General features: G+C 52.0%; 1 protein-coding gene across 1 annotated transcript in view; it reads right to left on the bottom strand.

Annotated features, from left to right (window-relative positions):
• SEC14L5 (SEC14 like lipid binding 5) overlaps positions 1 to 15,386 on the bottom strand; it is a 38,810-nt gene that overhangs the window by 2,735 nt on the left and 20,689 nt on the right. The window contains exons 6-16 of the mRNA XM_071444537.1: positions 13,542 to 13,670; positions 12,598 to 12,811; positions 10,867 to 10,979; positions 6,226 to 6,415; positions 5,276 to 5,364; positions 4,796 to 4,866; positions 3,983 to 4,154; positions 3,235 to 3,369; positions 2,141 to 2,278; positions 1,159 to 1,404; positions 99 to 277 (exon numbers count right to left, since the gene is read on the bottom strand). Coding sequence (XP_071300638.1) covers positions 99 to 277; positions 1,159 to 1,404; positions 2,141 to 2,278; positions 3,235 to 3,369; positions 3,983 to 4,154; positions 4,796 to 4,866; positions 5,276 to 5,364; positions 6,226 to 6,415; positions 10,867 to 10,979; positions 12,598 to 12,811; positions 13,542 to 13,670 — 1,676 coding nt within the window. The remainder of the gene's footprint in view (positions 1 to 98; positions 278 to 1,158; positions 1,405 to 2,140; positions 2,279 to 3,234; positions 3,370 to 3,982; positions 4,155 to 4,795; positions 4,867 to 5,275; positions 5,365 to 6,225; positions 6,416 to 10,866; positions 10,980 to 12,597; positions 12,812 to 13,541; positions 13,671 to 15,386) is intronic.

Raw genomic sequence — 15,386 nt, 5'->3', positions numbered from 1 at the left:
CTTGTCAGTGAAACTCACCCCGTGAGGGTCTCTGATATTCAAGTGTTTAACTCACCCCCCCAGTGCAACTCGTAGTAAAACCCTTGTAAATGCCCTACCTGAAGTCCTTGGAGGCCAGCACCTCGTAGTAGTAGATGAGCTTGCACTTGTGGCTGGAGCCCTGCAGGGAGGCCAGGACATCGTCCACACGGGGCAGGCTGGAGCTGGAGCAGGGCAGGGGCCCGTGCATCCTCCACTGCAGGATGTAGAAGCCAGGCCAGCGAGTGACATGGGAGCCCTGCAGAGAGGGAGGGACAGCAGGTGAGCAGGGGTGGCTGGGGGAAGGGCTGAATGTCCCAGCACAGGTGTCACTCACCTGTCTCACCTGCCTGAGACACAGCCCTGTAGTACCAGCAGGAAAAGAAAAAGCTTATTTAGCTTAATTTCTGTAAGAATTTTAGCTTGGAGTCTCCAATGACTCACTTTAAATAAGGATTTCTCATTTTCACAGGCTATCCAGAAAATGATCACAGAATGGTTTGGGTGGAAGGGACCTTAAAGCCCATCCCATTCCATCCCCTTCTACCATCCCAGGCTGCTCCAAGCCCTGTCCAGCCTGGCCTTGGGCACTGCCAGGGATCCAGGGGCAGCCCCAGCTGCTCTGGGCACCCTGTGCCAGGGCCTGCCCACCCTCACAGGGAACAATTCCTAATTCCCAATATCCCATCCAGCCCTGCCCTCTGGCAGTGGGAGCCATTCCCTGTGTCCTGTCCCTCCATGCCTTGTCCCCAGTCCCTCTCCAGCTCTCCTGGAGCCCCTTCAGGCCCTGCCAGGGGCTCTGAGGTGTCCCTGGAGCCTTCTCCTCTCCAGGTGAGCACCCCCAGCTCTCCCAGCCTGGCTCCAGAGGGGCTCCAGCCCTGGGGCATCTCCATGGGCTCCCCTGGACTCTCTCCAGCAGCTCCAGGTCCTGCTGCTGTTGGCCCCAGGGCTGGGGCAGCTCTGCAGGTGGGGTCTCACCTGAGTGGGGCAGAGGGGCAGAATCCCCCCTTCCCTGCTGCTGGGAATGACCACAGCCCCCTTTTCTAGCAGCTCCTGATTTCCCACACCATCAATTCCCTCCCTGGAGGAATTTGGAGCTGGCAGGACTCTGAGGCCATGGCAGGACCCCACCCCACTGACCTGGATGCTCTCTCCTTCCCTGCAGACCAGGGGAGATTCCACCCGGCTGTAATCCACCCCCAGCACCCAGCTCTTGTCAATGAGCTGCACATTGTCCCCTGCACCAGAGGGACTTGGTGAGGTGGCTTCTTTGTGACTTGGCTCAGGAGCTCGTTTGGAGTGGAAGAGGCTGAACACCACATCTCCCTTCAGGATGTCAAAGTCCCAGGTGATGACAGATTCCCCTTCCAGGATCTCCACGAGTATCTAAGAAAGGAACAGAACAGGGTCAGGTGCTCAGGTGGCACCACTATGCTCCTCCCCACTCTGGGGCAAACAGACTTTGCTCCACAATCCTTCAGCTGGGTGATGGTCCTGGCTCCTGAGGGGGATACACACCACCTCCCACTCCCAACCCTACCACAGTACACCCACTCAGGAGTTTTTACCTTTCCTCCCCATATCAGAGTTGCTTGTAAATGAGTTATTTCTTCTAGGAAAACCTCAGGGGAACTGAGGCACAAAGAGCCAAATCAGAGTGACTCCCCATCAGAGAGCCCACAAGGCTGATTTGACACTGATTTGCTCCTTTTTGGGACATCCTGTTTGGTGGTGACTCCCAGCACACACCTTCCTTTATCACCCCCGTTACTGTCCCAGCTGCACTGCTGGGAATGGGAGCTGAACTATCACAAGGGAAACTGAGTGTCCTTTATTTCTCCCAAGAGGAGGAGGAGGAGGAGGAGGAGGAGGAGGAGGAGGAGGAGGAGGAGGAGGAGGAGGAGGAGGAGGAGGAGCAGGAAGAGACTGGACCTTACAGAAGATCAGGCCACAGCAGAGATAAGAGACTCTGCTGCTGACACTGCTCTCTTCACTCCCACACATGCAGCTGCTCCCTTGCAGGAACAGCAGCTGCTGCCGAGCCCTTGGCTGCTCCAGCCAGCCCCAGCAGAGGGGACACATGTCACTGTGCCATGGCAGCAGCTCAGGGTGTGCTCTGTACCTCGTGTGGGGCTCCTTTGAGGACACTGGCAGAGTGGTAGATGGTTTCTGTCCACAGCCGGATGTGATCCGAGTTCTCCGGCTCGTCCTCGCTCTGGTACAGGGACTTGGGGACGAGCCCCCCCTCGGAGACAGTGCACTGCAACATCACACAGACAAACAGGGCTCAGCATGCTCCAGCAGTGAGCCAGCAACCCCTGCTGCTGTCAGACATGGGCTGAGCCCTCAGCTGAGCCAGAACTGCACAGTGGCTCTGAGCTCATGGGAACTACTGAGGTTTCTGTGAGCTCCCTGCAGAGCTGCCCTCTGACCCTGCTCCAGTGCTGGGGAAGATGAAACAGGAAAGCCTCATAAATAGGATTGCCTGGCAAAAGATTTTGAGAATATAGAAACTATAAGCAAGATTGAAATGAAAGCAAGCTTTGAGATACCTCAGTTACTGAACAATGGGAAAACAATGGTGTGGCCAGCTGAAGGTGATCCCCTTTTGATGGAACAACACCCTCTGCTTGCAGACAGCTCCAAGGGTCAGAGCAGACCCTACAGCTTGGCAGAAGGGGCCCAAAGAGGAATTTATAGGGTTTAAAATGTAACCCAGTGTGGTAATGTAATGATTCTTATAGGCTGCATGTACATGCTATAGGATTTGTATCTTGTACTAGATTGGTTAGTGAGAATTGGAATATTCAACACAGAAGAAGATTTATTGTATTGTAGCGGGAACCTCGCTCTCTTACCCTCCCATCCTCTCTCCCCCTCTCTTCTCTCGGGCCTGCTCTGAGCTGTGCCTGGCAGCTCCCAGCAGGGCCCTGCCCCCAGGCCCTTTGCAATGAACCCCAAGTTCCTGACCTGGCTGCAGAGATCTCTGTGTCTGACCGTGCTACCCCTGACGCTCCTACAGCCCAGGATCCCAGGGCAGCACCAGCACTGCAGGGGGCAGCTCTCTGTGCCCAAATCAACTGCCCTGTGCCCACAGCAGGGCCATGCTAGGCAGCACAGAGGCTTAACCCCTTCCAGAAGGCAGTGGAAGGCCAGGGGGTGAAGAAGAAGAAATCAGTTCCAGATTGCACCTGCACAAGAGGAAGGAAAACTCACCATGCAGTCTCCTCCCAGAAAGTCTGGGATCACATCCTTGTCCACATAGTCCACCAGCCCTCCTGAGCCCTGGTAGTTATTGCCACTGTAGATGAGGAACTTCTGCCGTGTGTTCTCATTGATAAAGGGACTGACCTGAAAGACAAAGGGCACACAGGACATGGCTGTCACTGAGGGCAGCTGGGGACACTGGCTGAGCCATCTCACAACGTGTCTCAGCAGTGTGCAGAGCTTCTCAGCTCTGAGGCACTTCCCAAAGAGAGGGATAACAAACTGAAAATGTTCTCTCTCTCTGAATTACTATCTCACAACACTTTCTGCTTCATGTAAAGCAAGTCTGCAGTCACTGCCTCACCCACAAACCTCACAAGAAATGTAACAACCATGTTCTCACACTGCCAGAGCAGTCAGCAGGCACCAGGCAGAACCAGATTTATTATTTACTACTTATTACCCTTCAGTGTCCTACAGCATTAGATTAAAAGCTGTCTGTCTTTTCCCATCTCTATGAAAGCCCACCAAGGTTGGGTGGAATGGGCAATTCTGATCCAGGTTTCTCATCCTGTCCTGGTGGATGGCAGTGACCAGAACCCAGTGAGCTGCAGGTACCCCATGCCTGGTTCTGCTGTGGCTCTTCAGGAGCTCCCCAAAAGCTGCCTGGAGATTTTCCCTCCCTGCCTCTGCTGATATAGCTATCTGTGACCCTGCACACGTGGCAGTGACCCTGCAGAGCCCAGGTTTCACCCACCAGCGTCCAGAGCACAGGGAAGACCCGTGGTGCTCTCACAATCAGGAGCCTCCCCAGGGTCTCAGGGTAGTTGTCCTCCACCACCTCAATGATCCTGAGCAGGGCCTTCACCCCAGGCCGCCAGAGGTGCCTCATATTGAGCCCTTCCAAGTCCACCAGGCATGTCCAGGATCTAAAATAAACAGGCAGAAAAAGACCTGTCAGAACTTTAGAGTGTGGTGGCTGCTCAGTTTAGGATCCACAGTAACCCCACAGCCCGTGCAGGACCCAGGGAAGCCAACAAGGGACACGAGCAGCTCCAATAAAAGCACATCTCCACCTGGGCAGCAGAATCCAGGTGAGCTCCAGGTAACACAGACACCCAACCCCAAGGACAGGAACATCTGTCACTCAAGATGAAGGTGGTGAAGGTATGCAGGCCTATTGCTAAAAATAATGTCAAAATGCATTTTAAATGAAGGTGGAATCTGGTAGACAGGCTCCTGTATTAAAAACCCCAGAATTTCAAAGATGTGGATTAAAATCACCAAGACAGAAAGATTAAATTATTCTGAGATGGGATATGAAAATGATGTAAGGAAGGATCAATACTTGCTGTCCAACAAAACTGTGGGATTTCTCTGCATTTAAGTCCAACAAAAAAATTTATAAATATATGTGTGGTCCCCATCCAGCCCATAAGACACACTGTGTCTGCACTGTAACCCTAAGGACATCACCCCAAACCACAGCAGCATCCTTCACCATGGCACTGAGAGTCTGCAAGGGCCCAGGAAAACCAGTTACAAACCAATTAAAACCAATTATACTGACGTGATGGGGCGGCCAAAGATGTTGGTGTTTTCCTCACATCTCTTCTGGCCTTCCTCATTAATGGACAGAACCTGGAATCAAAGACAGCACAGACAGGGATTAACCTGAGAATGGCTGAGTTACCAGGATGGCTTGGAGATCTTATTTTTAAAAATACAGAAAGCACAGGGCAGGGTTAGAGGGGATATTGGGAAGGGATTGTTCCCTGTGAGGGTGGGCAGGCCCTGGCACAGGGTGCCCAGAGCAGCTGGGGCTGCCCCTGGATCCCTGGCAGTGCCCAAGGCCAGGCTGGACAGGAGCAACAGGGTTGGACAGGAGCCAGGTTGGACAGTTCCATCCCAGGGACAGTGGAAGGTGTCCCTGGGATGGGATGAGCTTTAAGGTCCCTTCCCACCCAAACCATTCCAGGATTCCTGATGCACCATGACAAGACTCCCTAGCATGCTGAGGGGACAGGTGACACACAAAGGCACAGCTCACATGTCGCAGCAGGGACTCCTCTCCCAGGGCCTTCACCAAACCCTTGGTGTCCATCTGGCCGAGGCGGAGGATGTAGAGCGGCCGCCCATCTTCAAACAAAGGGGTTAGAGAGGGCAGCACTTTAGTCTCCCAGGATAACACTCTCATACCTTTTTTAAAAGCCACATTAAATATTTGAAAAGGATAAAAATCACTGCCAAAAGCAACCTGTTCAGAGAAATTGCTTTGGACTGACTGATCTGTGCAGAAGAAATACAATTACAGGGAAGCAGAGTGGCTGCTCACAGGCACTGAACTGCTTTGTTAACTTTAAAAATGTCAATACAGCTTTCCTCAACATACCAGGCCACCAGTGAGATGCCAGGGGCAGCTCCTCACTGTGGGAATCCATAAAATCAGAGGGTTTTGGGAAAGCTGCAAAAGGCAGCCTCAGAGACAGCTGAACTGTGATTGGAGCCAAGCAGTAGCCATGAGATTGGTCAGCAGAAAAATTATGTAAAATGTAGAAAAGTAAGGATAAATAGAACAATGGTCTGTGTATTAATGCTTGTCTAGAATAACACCCTAATCTGCAGAAAAGTTTATCTAGTGAGATGTTAGGAAGTTTGAAGCTTAATAATGGAGCTCTGTGCATTGTGTTTTAGGGCTCACAAGCAGGCCTTGTATCCAAAATAAGCAAGCATTGTTTACCCAAAGGTACCTGTGCTTATAGTGGTTGGATGGAACTACTGTCAATGTGCTTTTGCTTTGTGGGATTGGTCAGAAAACTTATAAAGTGAGTTGTGACATTGAGTTCTTGGTCTGCTGCCTGGGATGTGAGCTGATGGCATCTTCCCATTGTCACAACCATGTAATGAGGCTGATGGTGGAAAATCAAACAGCTCAAGGCAGTTCCTCAGCAGTCCCATCCCATTGGTGATTTGTACAGAGCCCCAGCCAGCAACACTCACCTTTGTCCTGGTAGTGCCACCCCCCAGTGTAGTACTCCTGCAGCAGGGCTGGGGGTCTCCAGGACTGCAGGATGAGATCCACCTGGTACTGCTTGCGCCAGGCCAGCGACTGGCACAGCATCTCCCGCGCTTTGTCGATGTTGAAGTCGCGGGCGCGCAGGAAGCGCAGGATGTGCTCGTCCTTGGGGATCTGCCAGGAGAGACAGCCCCAGGGTCAGCACTGCAGTGTTCCATCTGGCCTGCAGAGGAGGCTGCAGTTGACACCATTTTTTGATCTCTTCAAACGAAGACAGCAAACATTAAATTTCCCTTCCGCCTCCCTCCCTCTGTAGCTAACCCAGCTGGAAGCAGCAGAGGGTGCAGGAGCACAACAGCAGGGACCAGCTCACTGGCTGTGGGAAGCCCTTCCCCAGGGCAGTTCCCAGGAGCTCCAGCAAACCCCAGGCTGGCTGATGTTTCCCTTGGCTGGTTATCCACAAGGATCTCCAAAATACTGTGTGAAAGTCAGGGAGCTGCAAGTTCACCTGCCCAGGGCAAACAGGAAACAAACAGCCACAGGTAACACTGAGCACACCAGGCACTGCAGGAATCACAACTGTGCAGTCTGAATGATGCCACCAGTAGCAATTCCAGCTCCTGTGCAGGCCCTGCTGCTGGTGTTTGAACAGGAAAGCTGCTGAGTGCTTCAAAGGCTTCCCTGCCCCATTACACCACAATAACTCTTGATCCAAATCAGCCCAAACTACAACACACCCTCTCCCAATCACTCACCCCAGCACTAGCACTAATCCTCACATCATAGGCACAAAAGCTTCCCCAAGCAAGTCTGCAGAATGGCTTATTCCAGCTCATTCCAGATCTGCCATGTTCTCTTTAGCTGCAGAATCAAAGACAGCTTGGCAGGAGTGCCAAGCAGCAAGAATTAACAACAAACCTGATGGATTCCACAGAAGTGCCAAATCTGACTAAGAGGCTGTCAGCTGCAAATCCAACTGGATTAGAGCTGCATGTGCTGCTGGATTCACAGTCCCTCACTCCAACTTCTCCAAAAGTGTTTGGCCTCATTCTCTACAAGTTTCCATAAAAAAATCCAGCTCTGTGGAGCAGGGATTGTCAGAGTATCCATGTTGTGCTAGCACAACCCAAGCACTCCCAGCCCTGCTGGGACACAAACCCCCATGTTCAGCAGTCAAAGCTCCTTTGTCCACTGCCATGCTCAGGGAAACAGAGAGCTGGGTAGAAAGCAAGGCTGGCAGCAGTGTCAGGAGGGAGCAATCTTGGATTCACAAGCAAGAGAGGGTAAGAATTGGCTCACCTAAAGAAGAGGCAGAGTTCAGGCAGCCTAAACCAATCTAAAAGCACCTTAGGAGCAGGGGGGAGGTTAACACTGGTTCTAACAGTGCATCTGTGTGTCCTGGAAAGGAGAGGGCAGCCTTCCCAAAGATGATCTCGGGAGTATTTAGAAGAATTCAGTATGACAGCAAGTTTAAAGCCAGCAGAATGTTCATCAGATAATTCAGGTTTGTGTTCCTGCTGCTCAGAGGCAGCTGTCACTTATCAGGCCCAGCCCAGACACCCACAACAGCTCCTGCATCTCTGCAGGAGAGGGGATGGCTGCTGGAAGGTTTGATACTTTCCTGCTTCAAACCTCCCCTGTGCAGGGCTCCAGGCAAGAGGCAAATCCAGCACTTCTGTTTGGACCAAAGGCAGGAAGCTCCAAGAAGACTCATTCCACAGCAGAATTCGTCTTTTATCCTTGTCCAACCAAAGCAGTAACTCCCACATGTAAGAAAACGAAGGTTTAATTTCAGCCTGCTTTTGTATTCCCTGGTAAAACTGCTGCACTCTCCTGCATGGTGCAAAGCCTTGAACAGAGCTTTAAGTTGCTGCAATTTTAACACCATTTACAGTTTGTTCCTTCAACTCCTCAGATTTTTTAAGGAACAACATATCTGATTGTAAAGGTAATGCCTGCTTTGGAAGGAATGGGGAAAAGATAGTGAAATAGGACAGAGGACAAAAATAAGAAGGGCCATTTTCCAAGAAACAGGAGATCTATTTTTTGATAATTTCTGATAGAGGAATAAGGCCATCCCTGCTCTGAATTAAAAGAACAGATTGTCACAGCAAGGTAAGAGCCTCTCCAGGGACAACCCCAGCCTTGCAGGATAAGCTCCTGATTTTGGCCTGCTCTGTCAGGAGAAGCAGCTGAGCAGTCAGGGGGTTCAATCTGAAGTTTCAGTAGCCAGCACCTCCCCTCCTGTGTGCCCACATCCTCCTGGGGACAAGGCCCAGCAAGGCCACCCCAAGGCCTGAGGCAGATTCACTGTTCCCAGAGCTCAGGATTCAGCTGCACTTCCCAGGGCTCCAGCAGAGCTCAGGGGACAGGGGCTGCCACTCCCTGCCCAGCTCCAGGCACCCAACGGGCAGCTGCTCCACATTTGGCTTATGTGCTCTCACTTTTTCCTTCCCCAGCCTCTGACATGGAGGGGGAAAACCAACCTGTGGGTTGATACTTTTCAACCTAAACAAAGTTTTAGGTGTTGCCTGTTCCAGATGAAAGCAGGATCCTTGCAGGTCACACCAGGGACAAAGCCTCCCTGTCTCTGGGATGTCCTCCCATCCAGGACCCACTAGGTGAGATCTCTCCTACCCCAGTGGAGCCCACACCACTTCACTGTTCAGGGCTCCATGAAAAGCCTCCTGTCCTCTCTGAGAGCACACTCACACCTGGGGACTGTCCCTGCCTGTCCAGGGCCTCTCATCTGCCTGGAGGCTGGATCACAGGCAGACACAGATCAAAAGCAGTTTCCAGCAGAGCCCCTTTTCTGCTCCTGCTCACACAGCTCACCCACCAGCCCCAGCTCCTTCCTCAGGGGCAGAGCATCACAGGGACACAAGAGCAGCTGCCAGGGAGGTGTCACAGCCCTTCAAGGGGCCCTTTGCTACATCAGGTGTGTATCTATACAATATATTATATATCACACATCTATTCCTGCAGTCTCTACTGCCTCCAGCAGCCCCCACCCTTCTGTCCAAGGTATCCAAGCTGCTGTTGATGCCACTGTACACCAGTGGCCTTGGCCAGCTCTGGCAGATGTTTGGAGGTGGGAATTTATCTGCTCTTACAATTCAACAGCGCTGTTGGTGTCTGGAGCTTATCAGCTGCTGGGAGCCTCTCACACTGCCCCAACACCTCCTGGTCTCTTCACAGTGAGGTTTGCTGGGAGCTGTTTCTCCATCCACATTGCTGGGTACCAACAAAACCCACGTGCCTGCTCACACACAAGGGAACTTCAGGAGTTCTACAGCAGCAGAACAATAGCACTAAATCTTTGTTACATTTTATTTCTACAGAGGTGATTCACATTCACTTTTCCAAGAGAAAACAGCATTCTAAATCATGCTCAGACTCCCTGTACTCAGATGAGACATGCTCAGCTCTGAGACATACAGCACAGCACGCAGGGCTGGCAAAGCTCCTTATAAGCAGCAGTGTCTTTTGGAAAGGCCAGGTAAAGGAAAAAGAATGAAAATCTTCCCAAAGCCAGGAATGCAGAATAGCTCACCTAACCCATCCTGACTGACTGAGCTGATTCCTTCTAAGCCAGGAAGCTTTTACTGTTGAAACCTCATCCAGCTGTTCTCTGCTTCCAAGCAGGATCACCTGCTCCTCTTCCTGAGCATCCTTTATCTACTCAGCCCACCCAACTACTCTCTCTGGTGCTATCCTTGGTCCTTCTTTCCTTCCCTCCTAATCCCTCTCCATCAGGAAATCTGCAGTTAAACCCCATTTGAGGCATTCAAGCTGCTCTAGACCCTTTCTTTTCCCAGGCACAGATCAGTTACCCTGCTGGTCTGACAGAGACTTTCCTTTAACCAGAAGGAGCCCAGGACATTCCAGCAGTGCAGAGACACACCTGTCCTTTAGTGCTCCTGCTGCTTCTCAGGGAAATATCAGAGAAGCATGGAATATCCTTGAGCAGGAAGTGACCCACAAGGATCACCCAGCCCAGCCCCTGGCCCTGCACAGACACCCCAACAATCCCACCCTGGGCATCCCTGGCAGCGCTGTCCAAACACTCCTGGAGCTCTGGCAGCCTCGGGGCTGTGCCCATTCCCTGGGGAGCCTGGGCAGTGCCAGCACCCTCTGGGGGAAGAGCCTTTCCTGATCTCCAACCTAAATGTGCCCTGGCCCAGCTCCAGCCATTCCCTGGGCCCTGTCCCTGGTCACAGAGAGCAGAGATTGGAGCTGCCCCTCTGCTGCTTCTCAGGAGGAGCTGCAGCCCCAGTGAGCTCTGTGCTCCATCTTCTCTCCTCCAGCTGAACAGGCCAAGTGCCCTCAGCTGCTCCTCCTATGGCTTCCCCTTGAGACCCTTCCCCACCCTCATGTTCCTCCTTTGGACACTTTCTGACAGTTTTAGAACCTTCTGATACTGTGGTGTCCAGGACAGAGCAGAGCAGGACAGTGCCCTCAGTGACCCTTTGGGCTGCCAGGGCTGCCTCATGCTCAGCTCAACATCCACCAGGACCCCCAGGTCCCTTCCCATGGTGTCACACTGCAGCCTCTCATTCCCCTGTGTGTTTGTGCACCCAGGGTTGCCCATCCCAGCTGGGGATGCCCCTCAGTGCCCTACCCACCTTGCCCTTGTGGGTCTCCTGGAGCCACTGGCGCAGGCGGATCAGGCAGCTCTCCTGCAGCGGGGTCAGCTGGCCCAGGTAGCGCTCGATGTAATCAGCGTCCAGCTTGTCACCTGCAGGGGAAACAAGAGCTCAGAGCACACTGGCACAGCCAGCAGGGAGGGGAGCACGTGCTTCTGTACACTGGGCTCCCTATGGTTTACATGGGATTTGCTCAGAAGCCTCATCCCAGCAGCCTGAGGGAGGGATGGAGGGAAACTCTCCTGGTGACTGGGGCACGAGGCCATGGCAGCATGGGCTGGATCACAGCTGGATCACCCCACCTGGCTCTGCCTCCAATATTCCATTCAGCCCTGAATTGCTTCAGCAGGAGCTTTAAAAGATCTGTCATGAGCTCTGGCACTCAGCTCACCAACCACTCCAAGACCTGGGCACTTCCATCTCCACGTGTCCTAAATCTCATGCACAACTGCAGTGGCAAGTGGCTTGCTGGGAAACCAAGCCATTATTCTGCCCAGGGACACCAGAGACTAAGGGAGAACAACAGCACATTTCTGACAGCCAGGGAGGATTCTGGCAGGAAAAGTCCTGTGCACACCAAGCAGCTCCTCCAGCTCAGAGACAAAGGACAAGGGGTTGGTGACTGCCAGCACCGAGGGACAGAGGGATGTGACAGAGGGAGGTGTCACCCAGGGCTGGCAGCTGCCAGCCAGCAGAACAGGGCAGCTGAGGGGAGCAGCCCAGGCAGCAGCTGGGGTGGAAGACACAGGGACAGGGCTGGGGACACCTCAGAGCTGGCTCTTTGTCAGGCACAAGTTCCAGTAGATGCCATCACCTACAGAAGGAGGCCTGGACACCCACAGGATAAGCAGGATAACAGAAATTGCATTTGGAAGTGAGATATCCCATGGAACCCCCAGAGCTAGCAAGGTGGGGAGCAGGCCCAGGGGAGCTAATCCTGTCCTGAGCAGGAATATGGGCAGAAAAATAAGGGCTACTCTGCTCTTCTGCTAGCTGGGACCCACCACTCTGAGGACAACATTCATCTCAAACACTGCTGCTAATCAGCTTCTCTGTGGATTCCCATCTTTTTTCAGAAAAGCTCCCAGAGAATGTCAGGTGAGAGCAGAACTACTGACATTTCCAAATCCCAAGCTTTTTGCCTAGTTACGCTCAACAAAACAAGTGCTGCCTTTCCTTCTCAGGAAGGAAAACAACTGTTTCTATTACAACAACTCTGGATTCAAAGGTCCCTCCTATTTCTTTTTGCCAGAGAAGTATTTTATTTAGTCTAGAAAATATCATCAGACCAACACACAGAAAGATAAAGTTTGATTCAGGGATTTTGTGGGAAAAATGCATTAGGAGACATTCCTCAAGTTTGTCTTGGCCTAATACAGGGCCAAAAACCATCCAAACCTGTCCCCAAGAATATGAATTTTGGAACAGATAAAATATTTAATTCCAGCATACTGAAGACACCTCTAGTTTCAAGTATAAAATACCTTAAAGGGCTGATCAAACCTCATTTTTTTCTAAGCTCCAAAACATACTGCCTGCACAGCTTTTTTGTTTTAGGGGAAAAAAAGTTCCATTGTTTATTTTCCTTGAAAAAAGAAAACAGCTTTCCCTCCTCCTCCTCCCCCACACTCCAGATGAAAAACCTGATGCTAAGAGAAATGAAAATAAGCTGCTGGGTCAGTGCTGCTGAGTGAGAGCTGCAGTGCCTACCGTCGGGGCTGGCAGCCTCCGGGGGCGGGCAGGGGCTGGCAGGCGGCTCCCGGCTGGTGCCAGCAGCCCCGGATTCCTGCAGGATGGCACCGGGGGCCCGTCCCAGCGCCGGGGCTCGCTCCTCCTCCTCCACCGCGGGAGGGCTCCAGCGAGGGATGAACGTGATCCCCTGGGAGATCAGCTCCTTCAGGTAGTGCTCAATCACCTCCTTGCCCTGAAGGGGAGAACTCTCGTTAGGAAAAAGCCTCCTCCAGAGCCAGCGAGGCCCTGGAGTTTCCTCAGGACAGATGATGAATGCTGCTAAGGATAAACGGAGGGGAAATCTGTCCTTCCATCCCCATGATCCTGTCAAAAAACCTCCAGTATCAAAGCCTCCTGTGAATGATGAATTACAATAATGGCAGGCAAATCCCAGTTATGGATGCAGGTTCCTTTCTACCACTTTTACCCCATCCTCCTGCTCCCAAACCCAATTAGCTGCCCTGCTCCTCTGCACACAGAGCCACTGTCCCAAGCCCAAGCTCTGGAGACACAGGGGGGTGTTTTCCACCCAGGACTTTCTCTTCCTGCACAAGAAGAGTGTTCTCAGTGTCCAGCAGCCCTGCACTCACAGCACCCAGTGCCCTGCTCCCCTGGCAGAGCCTGCTCCATCCCTGCACAGCCACATTCCAGCCAGCTCTGCTCTGCTCTGGGCTCTTTGCCTTCCTTTGCCCACCTGAGGGACTCCAGAGCCACAAGCAAGGGCACAAAGCTCCATTGGGTCTGTTTACAGAAAGGCAAACAGAGGGTCTGGGTGCTCAGGCAGCCAGGGGAGCCCAGGGGCAGCCAGGAGAGCCCAGGGGCAGCCAGGAGAGCCCAGGGGCAGCCAGGAGAGCCCAGGGGCAGCCAGGAGAGCCCAGGGGCAGCCAGGAGAGCCCAGGGGCAGCCAGGGAAGCCCACCTTACCCGTTTGATGTTGGAGGTGTACTGCTTCATGGCAATTTTTTCCACGGTGCTTTCAAAGCCAAAAAAGGATTTGATGTCGAGAGAGGCTGACTGCTCAAAGCAGGTCCACTCTTCATTCTCAGGGTGAACCTGCAGCCAGGGGAACACAACACAGGAGGGATGGAGGCAGATGGTTCATGGCCCTGGAACCTCACTGGCTGTTCAACCTCCACAGCCCCAGAGAGGGGGCAGAGGAGGCACTGCCACACTTGGAGTCACCAGCCAGGTTCATTCCCCTGCTGAGAACCCTTTGTGAACTGGACATCCAGACTTTTGCTAACCCAATATTCTTCATGTGCACAAGGAAATCAAGATTTAAACCCATCCCTGCCCCAGCAGACCTGAACTGTAGTAGCAAAAGCTGCACAAAAAGAGCAGTGGAACTGCCCACATCAAGCCATCATGTCAAGGTGTCCTTATGGAAAGACAGGGATGGCCTTGTGGAACATGCAATTAAAACTCCTACACCTGCAAAGAAGAAAAATGCAAACCAGGTTTCTGTTTTAGTTTCGGATGGGAGACTCAGCCAATAACATCAGCCTTCTCCCCAAAACACTGGGGACATGGCAGAGCAGGGAGCTTCCCCACTCTTCAGCTCAACACAAACCTTTCCCTTATTTCCACTCTGTTGCTTTATATATGATAGAATCCTTCCCTCTTTTAAACTTAACCATTTCCTGAGAAGGCTCTGCCTCCTCTCTTCAGGTGCTGCTGTTCACAAACTGACAGGGAAGAAAAACAACTCCAGCCCCCACACAGAGATACCATGAAAGACAAATTCCCTGGGGAGATATTAAGTAACTGCAGGAGCAGGATCATATTTCTCCAAGTTGCCTCAGAGAAGGCTGCAGAAAAGGAAAGATGAGAATAAACCTGCTTCCGGTGCACTCTGGCAGGGAAAAGGGAACTGGTAAAAATAGAGCAGGGAACCATCTTGAGGATGCAGCCAGCAGCTCCCACCCTGTTCCCCTCAAAGCCCAGATGCTGACATTTCCTTCCTAAGCCAAAATTGGCAAGTGTAACAAACTCAGAGCTGACCTGGGAGCATTTCAGACCTGTCAGTGCCTTTAATGATGATGGAAGTTTAAATTACAGCAGTTTTTAGGATGCTTTAGGCAGTTTTTAGGTGGCCTTCTGCAGCCACCAAGGGATCTCTGGCCCAGGAACACCCTCACCATCCAAAATGTTCACAGCTTTTCCACTCCTCCTCTTCCTGAAGCTCCTCACAGCCTGTTTCCTCCCAAGAAGCTGAGCTGCTGTCCAGTTGCCAAAAGGGCAGGTAAGTAACAGGAGCTGGACATTTGTGTAAGGAAAGACAAGCAGGATCTGATTGCTTCCAGAAACACCTGAGCTATTTCATGGTGGCTGGGCCCTCAGAGCAGCACTGCAGTGAAACAGCACAGAAACAGCCACACAGGTAGACAGTCCTGGCCACAAATAAGGCTCAAGTCCTTTCTCCAAATCTTTAGAGCAAGAAAATAATGACAAACAAGGTGCTAAAACTTTCACTTCTTTGTGTGCAAAATCAATTGTCAGGCTTCGCTCAGGCCATTATAATAATGAACAGTAAGGGTTTCATTCTGGACATCCAGATTTATAGACATGCCCAAGCTCCAGATGTTTTTGTCAGCCTGAATTTCAATCAAAAAGAAACTGAGGGAACACCAGCAGTTCTGGAGTACCAATTCTGTTTTCCACTTTCACTCCAAGCAGGGAATCACAATCAACCTGAAGAAGTTTCTCAAGCCTTATGAAACCACAGAATGGTTTGGATGGACGCACAGAATCACTAGGTTGGAAGAGACC

The sequence above is a fragment of the Agelaius tricolor genome, unplaced genomic scaffold (assembly GCF_023055355.1).
Source record: "Agelaius tricolor isolate 1412-34295 unplaced genomic scaffold, bAgeTri1.0.p SCAF_19, whole genome shotgun sequence".
Classification (NCBI taxonomy): domain Eukaryota; kingdom Metazoa; phylum Chordata; class Aves; order Passeriformes; family Icteridae; genus Agelaius; species Agelaius tricolor.
Note: the sequence above shows the minus strand (reverse complement) of the source record. Positions and strands in the feature narration are given on the sequence as shown.